We start from the raw sequence: 13,062 nt of genomic DNA, 5'->3' as shown, positions 1-13,062 counted from the left end.
TAGAGAATTAACTAATTTAAGTGAAAAAGAAATATGCAATTAACTAAACTGGAACATTTAAAATAAAACTATGTAACAAACACAGATATTCTTAAGCCTTTTTGTTTACATTTCAGGCAACATACAGACATTACATGAAAAGAAGGTGTCAACGTCTAATTGTATGCTAAAAGTAAGATTACATCACTGCTTACCTTTAATAAGGGATGGATTTTTTCCACTGGGAGAGATAACGGATTTCTTCTCTTCCTCTTCTCAATAGCAGACTGGGCATCAGCTATTGCCCACTTATCAATGGGATGGGGAAAACTTTTTTGAACACGATCCTTAAAAAAACAGGACTAAAGGGTAAATGCACAATCTGAATGAGTTTAGCAATATTACTACATTATCAAATCGTTTTCCATCACTTAACAAAGGAATGTTTGCTAATGTTAGTATTTCAACTATAAAAGCTTGTACAATGTGTAAATTTTATCATTTTGATACATGCTGCTCACTACATTCACAAGACTATCAGAATATCAGTATCAAAGAATAATCTAGTGCTCAAAATTTGAGAAATGCCAGAATTAAGTTTCTACTGCAAGCACAATTTGCTCCCCTTGTGCACGTGCCTGGTAATTCAACATTTAAATACATGACTACGTTTTATCCTAGCACTTTATTCCCTGTACAGAATGGTCAGTGAATGAATTTTCCATTTCATCTTTACTGATCAGCACATGGTCCAGATTGTATACATGCAAACTGCTCTGATGGAAATGAATACAATGGAAAATGTCCAACAGCACCCATGTATGGGACACCTTTATGGACTACAGTTGGACCATATATACCCCAGTTTTACTCCTTCCAGCAGGCAGGGTGCCTGAGAACATCTATACTCTCCCACACATTGAACAACTCTCCTGCTGGAACCTACACACGGGTCTCTGGAGGTTCAAAGGCTTCAGTTTTCAGTAGCCCTGGTGTTCAGAAATGCTAGAAATCTAATTCCTCAGATAACTTAACATTTTATATTTTTCAGACCACAGCTCTCACTGACAGTTTTGCTTGCTGGTTCTCACTTATGTAAAGATGGTCCCCATTTGAGCAACCATGAAATGAGGAAGATGAAGTTAATGACCACTTACAAAGAGCTGGTACAGGACAAAGTACACAAAAACTTTTTGACAGAAAACTGGGACAGAATACAGTTCTATAAAAGTGCCATCCAACTTTCCAAAGTACAGGCTTTTCTTTCTCTTCCCTCATCATAACACTTCTGCAAAAGGAAGTCCTATCAAAAAAAAGTCTCATTCACGATCTAATAATTCACTCCCCTAACACTGTCCAGCCTCCTGATTGAACAATGGAAGTGTCCTGGGGGGGGAAAATAAATGTGTATGACCACATAATTAAAGACAACATCATTACACATAAACATAAAGGGGGTAAACTGAGGTTGTTCAGTCATCTCTAATTCTTGCATTTCTCATCCTGACTTCACATCCATAAGACTCATAATGCAATGCTGTGTGCCAAATTTTTTGTTAGCATTGTTTAAAACACAGCATTAAACAACCTTCCACAAACCTCTTGTCTTAAGCTGCCAGACCAGAATGATGTTGCAGAACAGGCCAGCCATTAAAGGTGACGCTGGAACACCATTACAGGTGTCAATGTTCGTAACAGAAGAGGAAGGATGAAATTCATTAATCTTTACCTCAGAGACAGTTCCCCCTTTTTTTTTTTTAAAAAAAAAAAAAAAAAAAGGTTTGGCTACTTTTACCCATTAGTTCATTTTCTTCAGAACATGAGGAAGTTGCATCTTGTTTTGTTACCTAACCCAGCACAGGCACAGCCCCTGAGTACTGGAAACCAACAGGCACACTGCACACCAGGTCTGCAGCATGACACCGAAGTCTTCAAATCATGGTAAAGCACAAAGGGCTACCAAGATATTCATGGGATTAGGCCCTCTTCTCAAAAACCAAGCTGCTTTCTGAGCAACAGAGGTTGTAGATCTTTGAAAAGGCAATTTTCAGAGAAAACTTTTCTATATAGAGGAAAGAACTGTTCTTCAACTCATTCTGAGAAAGCGACTGAACTATTTTTGCTCAAATTTCTGAGATGGAAGGGGATATATCAGCCTGAATCACCATGCTGAGAAAGCAGCACAGAGCCTCAGACTAAGCAGCTATACTTTGCATACAATATCAGCAGGGAAAAAAAAGGTCTTTTGAAAGGAACCAGTCAGCTTTATGTACACAAGTTACACTCACCTTCTATTTTACAGTAATACAGTTCAGAGATACTTTTACTGTGTATTGAATAAATTCAATTGATAGGAAAATACGTAACTACTGCTTTCCTTTTCACATTGTGAAATGATGAATATATTAACTTCTCATGTAACAGTTCAAATTATTACAGATTTGTAATTGTTATTCTCTATACCTCTACATCCAGAAAACTTCTTGGTTGGGCTTGACACAACATATTTAACAACTGGAGAATTAACTCCTCCACATACTGTAATGCATCTTCAGTAGACGAAAGCTTAGGATGGACTTGCACCTGAACCTATAGGAAACAGAAGAATTCAAGCTTTGAGTTTTGCTCTTCCCCAAACCACATGCCTTACTTGCAAAAAAAGATGATGAAAGAATGAGCCAAAAGGCTCAGAAAAATCCAACCCAAAAAGTAGCTCTGTTAAGGCACACCAGACAAACATGAGTGAAACACTCCTCTATACCTGATAGAAATATGAATCTCAAATAGTAAATGTACTCAAATCACTGTAAGTGACATTTAATGTCAAGAAAACAGCTAATTAATAATGGTGCTTAGCAGTGCAATTAGGAAAACTGTTTAAAAGCCATGCATATATTTATCTTTCTCTCTTAGCTCTTAAACCACTGTTTGTATAAGACATTTTAGACATGGGGTCTTCTCCCTTTTACAACTCATTGTTTGTCACTCAATCTTTAATAATGAAATGCAGAACTCTTTCCACAGTGAGAGCACTACAGAAACAGCAATGGCTAAAGCAGTATTACCCTTCAAATTTTTTAATCCATTCTCAATTAGGTCTCACTAAATTAAGACTGGGTTAGAAATTTGTTTCCATACCAATTAAAAAAAAAAAAAAAAAAAAAAAGAAAAGGAAAAAAAATTGTCAGCCTCTAGAATGAAAAACATTTCAAAGGAGGCCATAGTGTTGTCCTAGCATTAAATGGCAGTTCAGAAGTTTTGAAAGTTTGGTCCCCATACAGACCCACATGTCTAAATTCTCAGTGGTGTAAATCCACTGAGGAACAATCCTCCTTGCTCTTCCCATTATTTTTCCAAACAGTCATTTAACTTCTTAAACAAGCTTCCAGCATAGCTTTTCTTTGCACCTTAGTAGTTCACTAAGCAGCAGTTTTAACCAGTTTAAATTTCAGGTACACAAAGTTCAGTGTTTCAGACCATAAACAGACATGCAGTTTAATCTCAATCCTACACTGTTGGCAAATACTGTGCCAGATACTGTGCCAGGGCAAAGTGACTGCTAGCTTTTGCAACACATCTTTCAAGCCCCAATTTCATCATGTTACCACTTCACTGCATACAACTCAAAATGCCTCCGATTCTCTCAGTCACTAACACAAGAGTTTAACCACCTTAAACCAAAACCCAACAATCTGTCTCATCCAAATATTAAACCCATGTCTATATTCAAATAATGGTGCCATAATTACTTAATTTCACACCTGAGTTTTCATTCCTGTTTTCAGTTATAGCAAGAATTAAACATTACGAAGTTCAAACACAGAACAGCCTCAAATAGAAATCCACTTGCCTACTAAGGCACTCATTAGTTTGAAAACTTCATGTCTGGGCACAGTTCTGGTACTCTTTTAACTGCTGTTGAGATTTAAATATGCTAGATCATGCTTTTAGTTTCTTGCAGATTGCACATGCTTATGTGTCTTAAAAATCTCTAGAAGCTATTGCTTTTTTAACTTAAAAGTACTCTAGCAAAAACAGAACAGGAGAAATCTCCATTTGACTAGAGAACACAACTATTTTGATTATGCCAACATAATTCATTTTTCCTAAGAACTTCACTGCGCACAGCTACAGAGTGTGTCTGTGGAGGTACCCAAGTAACAAAATGCCCAGCAGTCCCAAGCATTATTTACAATTCAAACACTGACATCAAATACTGTACTAGCTTGGAACATCTTAACAGCAGAAATTATAGACTTGCAGAAGTATTTTCTTAAAGATCACAGTTGATCTGAGCTGCCTGTAAGATGCTGCCTTTAATGTATTTTTTAAAGCTGAACCAAACAAATTCATATACATTCTCCCTACAGTATATTCTAGCACTTCGTAGTTTGAGAAGTGTTAAATTACCAAGTCAATCTGGCAGTAAAAATGCAGAGTATGATAAACCAGAGTGATGAAGAACAGCTCTATTTTCTCCTTTACTTCGAAAACTGATTGTAGAATTAAATAGCCTCATCACAACTCTTTCGGTCTGTAACACAGAGTCTATAGGATTCAGAACGAACAAACAAAAATGCCACATCAGGCCGTGACCTGAAACTTTATCTATAGTCAGCCAAAACAGAGTCAACAATGATAACCTATTCCTAGTTCAGGAGATAAAGTTCCAAACATTTTTCCTACGCATTTATGTTTGGGGAGCAATTATATCATTCTTCTCAAAGGCCACTGTCTTCTGGCACTATCAAGCTCTGCTTCAGTAGAATATCAACCTCAGGAGAGGAAAACATCATGAGGTGGCATTGGCTTGCAAGCATAATTTATCTATATTAGGTAGGTAGTAAATAAGCTTCATTACTACTTAAGTGAGATTTAGTATAATTTAGGGTTCAAAGTCATACAAGCGAAAGCAAGATAACAAACAGACTAACAATGAAAATTACAGGATAGCTTGGTGTACAATTATCACAGAAATGTGTAATTTTAGTATCTGCACTACTGTAGTACTTTAAGGATCTGACTGACAATGAAACAGTGTTATCTGAGAGTACTCAAAGCAAGTCCCAAGAAGTCCATTATCCAAGACATGATGCAAGACTGGGTAAGACGCAAGATTTAGTAAGAGAAGATGAGAAATGAGAACATCTGTTAGCGTACACTGTCGCGTGACCAGTTTCAAAAAAGAAGATCAAGTTACCAGGGGGTTTCCATCTTTCTCACAGTCAGCTCAGATTTTAAATTAAAAAAAAAAACAAAAAACAAAAAAACAAACAAAAAACCCCAACAAAACAAACAAACAAACAAAAAACCCCAAAAAACCAAAAAACTAGGCCACCCTGCCTTATCACCCTTAAAAAGGAGTATGGCTTGAATCCCACCAGATCCTTTACAGTCCTATATTAGGAACAGATAAAAACAGACATACAACTTCTGAAGTGTAGTAATGTTCAGATAAGAATCTTATCTAACCTCTCCCTTAAATAATGACAGAACCCATCCCCTCCCTCCTACGCACACACCAAAATGTCTATCTTATGATAAAGGAAATTACTAAAATAGCAGCTTAAGATTTTTTCACAGAAGTTTCTGTTCTTTGAAATACCCCAACAAATTCTAACAGGCAAATACAGTCTACATCAAGTACAAATTCCTGCCTCCACGGCTCCGTCTTCACTCATCTGATCACTACTCTGAATGTTCAGTCTTCTCAATCTTTTTTAATTCTCAGAAGGGAAACGAAAAGGATTTTCTTCACTTGAAGATAAGCACAGTCAGCATTTCTTGAACAGCTTTTCATGCTCTGTTTAGATACACAAGCAGACATAAGCAGTGTCTGCTTAAGAAAATTTGTAGCACTTCAGGAAAATCCTATGATATAACCACTTAACTTCCCCCCCTCCCCCTTTTTTTTCCTTCCCTTAAAATCAACAAAAGCAAGGAATTTATATCAGGAATAGCAACACCTCAAGAATTATGCAACCATAAATCTAAACTGTCAGAAAAAGTCAATGACACAAACAAAGAAAATGCTTAATGAATAATACAAAGACAAATATATCTGATTTACTTTATAACCCTTAGCAACTTTTTTATATAAAGTTTTCTCAAACCTTTCCTTTCAAGCTCTACATAATTAATCAGAACATAAACACTCCCACAAGCCTCATGGGAAGCAGCAGGGATATAGACCAAACCCGAATCAAGTTTCAGTTAAAGTAAATCAAATAGCTTCAGCTTACACAGAGGCTTGGTCTCCAACTGGTCCAATGTAACAACTCCTAGGCTGGTCAAGATAACCCAATTCTACACTAGAAGGAGTTTTTAATAACAGATAAGAAAGGAAGACTCGCACAGTGAATTTAACAATCTCATTGATACTAAACCACACTTCCTTAGCAACAGTTTTCAGTTACCTCTTCCTCACATGATCATAAGGAAAAGCCTAATTTATGTTGATTGTAAAGCTGAGAAATTTCAACTTAGGATGAAAAAACCTCTCCAAAGACTTCAAGCAACTTCACGTATTACACAAAAACACCAGAGTAATGTTCCCAAATCATCATTAACAATCAACATAATCAGGCTCATGGTTCTCAGTTCTGATAAATACAGAACACACCAGAAAAATCCTATGTCAAAGGCTGCAGAGAGAACACCACCAAACTGAGTCCCATCAGGAACAGCAGTTCTACCAGCTTCAGAAAAGCGTGTAACAGAAGGAAGTAGTTCTAAAGCTACATAACAAACTGAAATAAAAACAAAGCATCTACTGTTGATTAGAGATAATTTTTTTCATATCTGGGCAAAACTACCCATCTGCTGGGATTCTGGCAAGAAGTCACAGCATGAACCAAAATCCAATGCCTGCTAACGAACAACTGTGCTTCACTGCTGAGTACAGGTACTGCTGCCCTGCTAGTCTCTAGTGGCAGCTGAAGTCCGTGTAAGACAGCATCTAAAGGAAAAAACCCATCATATTCACCAGAGCATTTTGATAATCAAATGGAAGAAGCTGTAAAGAGACAACAGGCCAAGCTGTTTTTCAAAGCCCTAGAGAGGATGAAACTTTCCCGATTATGAGCATTTTTCTAAAATTTATCTAAACAAAGTTTTCTAAACCTTTGCAGATGCAGTTTATTCAACAGATTATTAGCAGAAATTACTTGACCACGGAACAGGTTTTTCAACAGGGTGGGGGAAGAATTATCTTCACTTTGGTAACTTTGAAAGTATTCACTAATGTTATAACCTTATTTTTCTCAACATAACTTTTGTTAATCTTCTCTCAATGACGACAAAGCTACTGACAAGCAATCGCTTATCACTAAAATACTCCAGGATGAAATATTTTACGTACAGCTTTCATGGATGAGTGTTCTCATGGTGCAAGCACCCATGAAAAGTTTTTTCTTCTATTCATCTTTCTTCTATACATCTCTGCTGATATTTGGCAATCCTGTTCATGTTTTGTTATCTCAATCAATTAAAAATCCAGTAAATCAAACAAAGTATGAATCTCTTGGATCCACTCTTCAACAACAATTCAAAGGCCACAAGACTCAGATTTTTGCTTACATTTCTCTTGACATATCAAGGCAGAAGTGTAAACCAGTGAGCATGTGAAAAAACTTACAGTAAAGACTTGAACTGTAGGAGGATCTTGACTTTATCCTCCATAGCCATCAGAAGACCAGAGAACTCAAAGTGATCAGAAATTAAGGATGCTCTACATCTGCCATGAAACAGTGCCAAAAATAAGAAGTGCCATTCTGACTAGCAAGTGGCAACTGGACTGTCATCAATTTTAAAAACTAGGTAATTAAAAGTCAGGTAGAAATATCTTTGTCAGCCACAGCTTCCTGAGCACTCTGTAGACACTGAAGCAGCTTTTCCAGTCTCTCTTGCTCCAGGAAAGGTACAGAAGACTGACTATATGATACATGGAGTACCTGGAAGCACGATGTCTGGAACAGTTCCCTTAACTGAGGAAGCAAATCCCCCTCAGCTGTCAAGTCACACCAGTCCAATCATTTTGACCACAACAAATTCCAGCAGCATCCCTTGTTAATTGCTGAACTGATCCAAAACAACCTGAGGTACACAAACAGTGGAATTATCTGTATGGTAAGAAAGTTCTTTAGTTTTTCTCAATCACTGAATTGCTTAATGTATCAATCTGTAAGGATGGTGTACTTTCTACTGTAAAAAGTAACATACCAGTGAAGAAGCAACCCATAGGCTCACAGAGAAATTTTGACTGCATAAACAAGAGTTATACAAGTAAGATGAAGTCACAAGGAAAGACGTTTAGGAAAAACTATCCAAAAGGTTATGACCAGAATAAAGTAAAAAAATTCACTAGCAAAAGAACACCGATGCTGGAAAAGGCATCACTCTGCAGGTGTCCTTTCTGAGTCCGTTTTCCAAGGTGTATTAAAAGTCATGTATCTCCATCTCCAGCCACTCAAGAGCTCTGGTTTTTCATATGTCTTGAATCCTCTGTCTTCAGCCCCAGCATCTCACCTTCTGTCCATCTCTGCAACTACAACTTCAGACACCAGCTGTTATTCTTACTTCCTTTTCTTGTACCTCATCATCATGATTACTGTTTCTTTCGTCAACAACGCTCCTCTTTTGCTGCTTCAAAACAAGTGACCAGGCAGAGAAGCATCTCAGTACACATAATTTTCTTCCTAATTGCATTGGAGTCTATCTTGACAGCATCTGAAGGAGAATTGGAAGAAAAGGGATTACATTATAATCTGAATCGTATAAGAGCTGCTTTTTGCAAATGCAGCTGTTCAGTGCAAATACAGTTCTGTTATTAAGGCTCATATCTAATGAAATACGAGACACACTCTTCTAAGAATTTGTTGATGTAGGAAGAGATTTATTCTTTCTACATATTCTTGGTTTTGTCACATGATTTAAAAAACCAGACTCAACTCATCGGGAAAAAGAAAGCTATCTGCAATGATTCAACAATACCGATTTTTTTAAGAAATTAATTCCAAGGCTGCAGTTTGAGCTCTGCATTACAAGCCAACCCACAGTTGCAAAATGGCAACGGCTTTTTAATGAATCAGTCCACACGTGGCAGCTTTCCCCAATAGCTATGAACACACCACCCTGGTATATATACTTTAACAGTGTTAATTCGATGCCACTCTCCTCATCGGAGATATTAATTCAACATAGGTCTGCCCAAACTATTAAGTCTCCTTTCCAACTATGCAGGAAATCATCACAATCCTGTTTGCGCATCTACCTGGTTTCCAGGTAGAGTTCAGAAAGCAGCTTGTTGTCACTATCTGAGAATGAGTGTCAGCATCTGGTCAGCTAACAGGGGGAATGAAGTAACAACAGGATGTACCTGAGCTTCAGATAATCAGACTCCTACTGAGATAGCACACTCTTGCAATTCAGCAGACAAAGCCACAAAGCACTAGTTTCCTCACAGGACAGTTCTGCCCTTTGACCTCACTGGCACACGCTGCCACATTCTCTACTAGTCCCACATGCTGGTCTCCAGGTACAGCTCAGATCTTGGCCTGGCAGAGCAAGGGGTCAGTGTCTCAAACCCAATGCCTGCAAAGCTGCAGCATCACACCTGTCTTGTGAACAACAGATGATTGTCAAAGCAAGTACGCTGCAATGTTCATGGTTTCACCTGCCACCTATGACAGGTTCATTACTTTATAGGGCCTTTATCAGGGCTAAACACACTAGCCAACACCAGCTGTACCTATATAAGTTAGTAAAATACCCAGGTTGGTTTCTTGATTAATGAAGAAGCCAGTAAGATAATCATTTAATATTTTTATCTGCCATTTAGTTTCCCCATAACTCAAGTATCTGGCTGTTCAGTAAAGTAGGTGACAATATGGACAGATTCTTCACGTCTACCTTTACAGGGACAGCAATAGTAAGCAGCAGAAGACTGTGTTTCTGGAGCACAGGGGGAAATAGACTGAGAGAAGATAAGAAACAGGTGGTGATCTCATGAAGAACTGAGGTTAAAAGAGTTAATACCTGCCAGACAGTTGCAAGTTTGTGTGTGAAGCCTTCAGAACTAACTCCACCTCATTCCTGCTACCAGTTTACCCACAGTAAGAAACAGAGCACAGCACAACAAAACCAAGACAACTATACCTTGCAGGGCCAGTTTGTCATCCTTGGTAGCTTGTCATCGCTGGCTTTCTCTGTTAACTTCAGAATCCAGAATTGCTTTTTCCCCCAAGGAATTTATCCAACTCCTTCAGCAAGCACCTTTAATGCAGGGTGACTCCACGAATGGCTTGTCCATTGGGAAGAAATCTTGTGCTTCAGATGTAGCGAGTAATTCCAAAGTCTGAGCTCATACTCGCCTCAAATCCTCACTCTATGTCCTCCAGTAGTCAGCATGGACCCTCATTCCAAATTTGATGAACCTCTGCTACACCATGGAATAAACCACGCTCCAAAGGAATAAGCTCTCACTGGTGGAGACCTCAGGTAGCTCCAGTTTCCAAGCCTGCTTCAGTCGGATCACTGCCCAAGTGCTCAGATGCACAAGAAGCAGCAAGTTTTACAGTTAGTGCAGAAGTATAGGTTCAAAGAAGTGATTACTGATCAGGGATTAACAGTACATGCTACGGATGAGACAAGTAAAAAGACTTCCAAGAACCAGATGAAACCACACAGTGCAGGAGATCTCAAAGAGCATGCCCAGAAAAGCAAGGCAATACACTGCATGAGGAAATTAGGAAGAAATCCTGAACCAGTACAACTGCAACACTCGAGACTTCCAATCCATACTGGAGGACGCAATAGTTCAAACAGCCTTAGGAGCAAGTCTTTAATGCAAAAGTTGCAGTTAATCACTGTAACTAGACAGACTCATAAAGCATTGATGGGTACAACTAAAAAGCACCAAGTTCTGCAATCTGAAGCCAGTTCAAGCAACGGTGTCAGAAACCTCTTGTTTCTGAAGCCTTCTATTTTCTGGCTCCGGCTCCAGAAGTGGAAGAAGAACCCTCGCCATTTTTTCTCCTTTCGAAATAAATTCTTTCCACACCACAGGTGCAAGCTTCACCAACCCACGGGAGCAAGACCTGCTAGTTTGTCCGAATGAAGCCTTCCCAGCAAAAAGGTATTTAAACTATGAGAAGCTTAACTATAGCTAAACTAAAACTAAAAGTCATTAACCCCAAACACTAATTAACCAAAATTCTCTCAGCAGTTCCTCATAACGATCCCCCCCAAAGCCGTATCACTTCTGGGTGCTCAGGGAGCCTAACAGAAACCCGCAGCAACGCTGCTTGCTTCCTCCTGGGCGGGCGGGGGGGGGGAGGCCGGACCCGCGTGTCCATAAAATAGTTTTTATTTACACAGCTCCGCCTGTCAAGTGTCGGCCCCAGCGCAGCTCCCGGGGACGCCGGACCCCTCCCGGGGGCTCCGCCGGGGCAGGCGCCCGCCTGGCCGGGTAGCAACGACCGACCCCCGCCAAGCCCCGAAGCCGCCTCCAGAGTGCGGGGAGCGCCGGCCGGCCCCGCTGCCCCGGCTCGGCCGAGGCGCCGCGCCGGCCGCGGCCCACCACCGCGCCGGGGCCGGGCCACCACCGCGCCGGGCCCCCGGGCCGAGAGGCCGCTCCGCCACGGTCCAGCCCGCCCCCCTCCTCACCTTCTTGAGGGCGGGCACCAGCAGCCCCCGCCACTTCGGCGCGTTCTCCTCGCTGAAGAACTCGTAGAGCAGCGGCTGCGCCTGCATGGTGCCGCCAGGCCCGGCCCACCAGGAGAGGCGAGGCGAAGCGAGGCGGGCGGGCGAGGCGGGCCGCCCGGGACCCGCGAGGAGGCCGCCGTGGGAGGGGCTCGGCGCCCCTCAGCACGAGGCCCGGCGGTCCCCCACCGCCGCCAGGCCCGCAGCGGCGGGGGGAGGCGGCGTCTGCCGCATTCCCCGCCTCTCGGTGGCCGTCTTGGCGGGGGGGGAAGGGGGGGCGGGAGGGGGGTGTGCGGCGGGAGCGGGGGCGCGCGGGGCGGGGTCGGGCACCCTAAGCGCGAGCGCCGCCGCCTCGCCTCCCCCCCCCCCCCCCCACCCACCCCGCGACGCCGGACTCGCTGTCCCTCAACCGCACGGTCGGGCGGCCGAACGGCGCATGCGCGGCAGCGGCTGCGACCCACGCCGGCCGCGCCTGCGCCCCGCTGACGCGCGGTCGGGATCTTCCTGCCCTCCCCGCCTCCTTCGGCGGAAGTGATGTCATGACGCTGCCACGCCCCCCCCCGCCGCCGCCGCAGCGCGGGGGGGGGTGGGCTGCGAGCCGCCCGGCACAGCGGCGGCCACCAAGCCACCCTGGGGGGGGACGGGACGGGACAGGGCGCTGGGGAGCCGTTGGGACCCTTCAGCCACACGGGCCATGCTACGGGCTGTGCCCACTGAGGGAGGGTCGGCCAGTGGAGGGGTGGTGGACGCACACACAGCCTTGTGGAGGTCTGGGGACCCCAGTGGAACTGTGCTGGGGTAACCGTGGCCCCCCCAGTAGCTCTCCAAGCCTGTGCCCCTGTGGGCATGCCCCAGAGGCTACTGCTCCCTGTAGGCCATGGCTGACACCCTCACTGCCAGCTTCTCGCCAGCCTCCCTTCCGAGTGGGGTCTGGAACACAAGGAGTTGGTGTCTGCTCAGAGCTGGAGGTGGTGGGGTGGTGGTACTCTTGCCTGGAGATCTCTATCAGCCCCTGTCTGGAAGTCATCTCACAGGGGGACCAAGATCAGATAAACACCCCATTCAAGGCATACAGAAGCAGCCTTAAGGATGAAAAGGTTGACTCTTGGAAAAAAGGCCAGAAAAAAAGCAAAGCTGGAATGCAAATAAAGCCCCATGGTTTAAATAGGGCAAAGTCTGTTGCGATCTACAGGGCCTTGGCAGGGCAGAAGTAGGAGAATGATGCTGGAGATTAAAGGCGAATCACTGTACTCTGCTTTGCAAAGAAAGGGGTCAGGGAGAGCCCAAGTACCAGAAGAGGAAAGAGGGAGCTCGTGTCACGGAGCACAGGAAGACGGATGTTTGAAAACCTTCACCAGTCACTGCAAGCATGGTTTAGGACCA

The 13,062-nt window shown here is 42.7% G+C and overlaps 1 protein-coding gene across 7 annotated transcripts in view; it reads right to left on the bottom strand.

Moving 5' to 3' along the window:
• SOS1 (SOS Ras/Rac guanine nucleotide exchange factor 1) overlaps window positions 1–12,127 on the bottom strand; it is a 52,976-nt gene extending 40,849 nt beyond the window's left edge. The window contains exons 1-5 of one of the 7 annotated variants that reach the window (XM_042789307.1): window positions 11,644–11,703; window positions 10,135–10,495; window positions 8,506–8,706; window positions 2,443–2,568; window positions 195–326 (exon numbers count right to left, since the gene is read on the bottom strand). In XM_042789307.1, the coding sequence (XP_042645241.1) occupies window positions 195–326; window positions 2,443–2,484 (174 nt within the window). In that variant the 5' untranslated portion in view covers window positions 2,485–2,568; window positions 8,506–8,706; window positions 10,135–10,495; window positions 11,644–11,703. The other 6 variants (XM_042789306.1, XM_032994754.2, XM_042789308.1 and 3 more) reach the window with 6 other exon arrangements.
• Window positions 12,128–13,062: the final 935 nt, after the last annotated feature.

The sequence above is a fragment of the Tyto alba genome, unplaced genomic scaffold (assembly GCF_018691265.1).
Source record: "Tyto alba isolate M040663 unplaced genomic scaffold, T.alba_DEE_v4.0 Super-Scaffold_16, whole genome shotgun sequence".
Lineage (NCBI taxonomy): Eukaryota > Metazoa > Chordata > Aves > Strigiformes > Tytonidae > Tyto > Tyto alba.
Note: the sequence above shows the minus strand (reverse complement) of the source record. Positions and strands in the feature narration are given on the sequence as shown.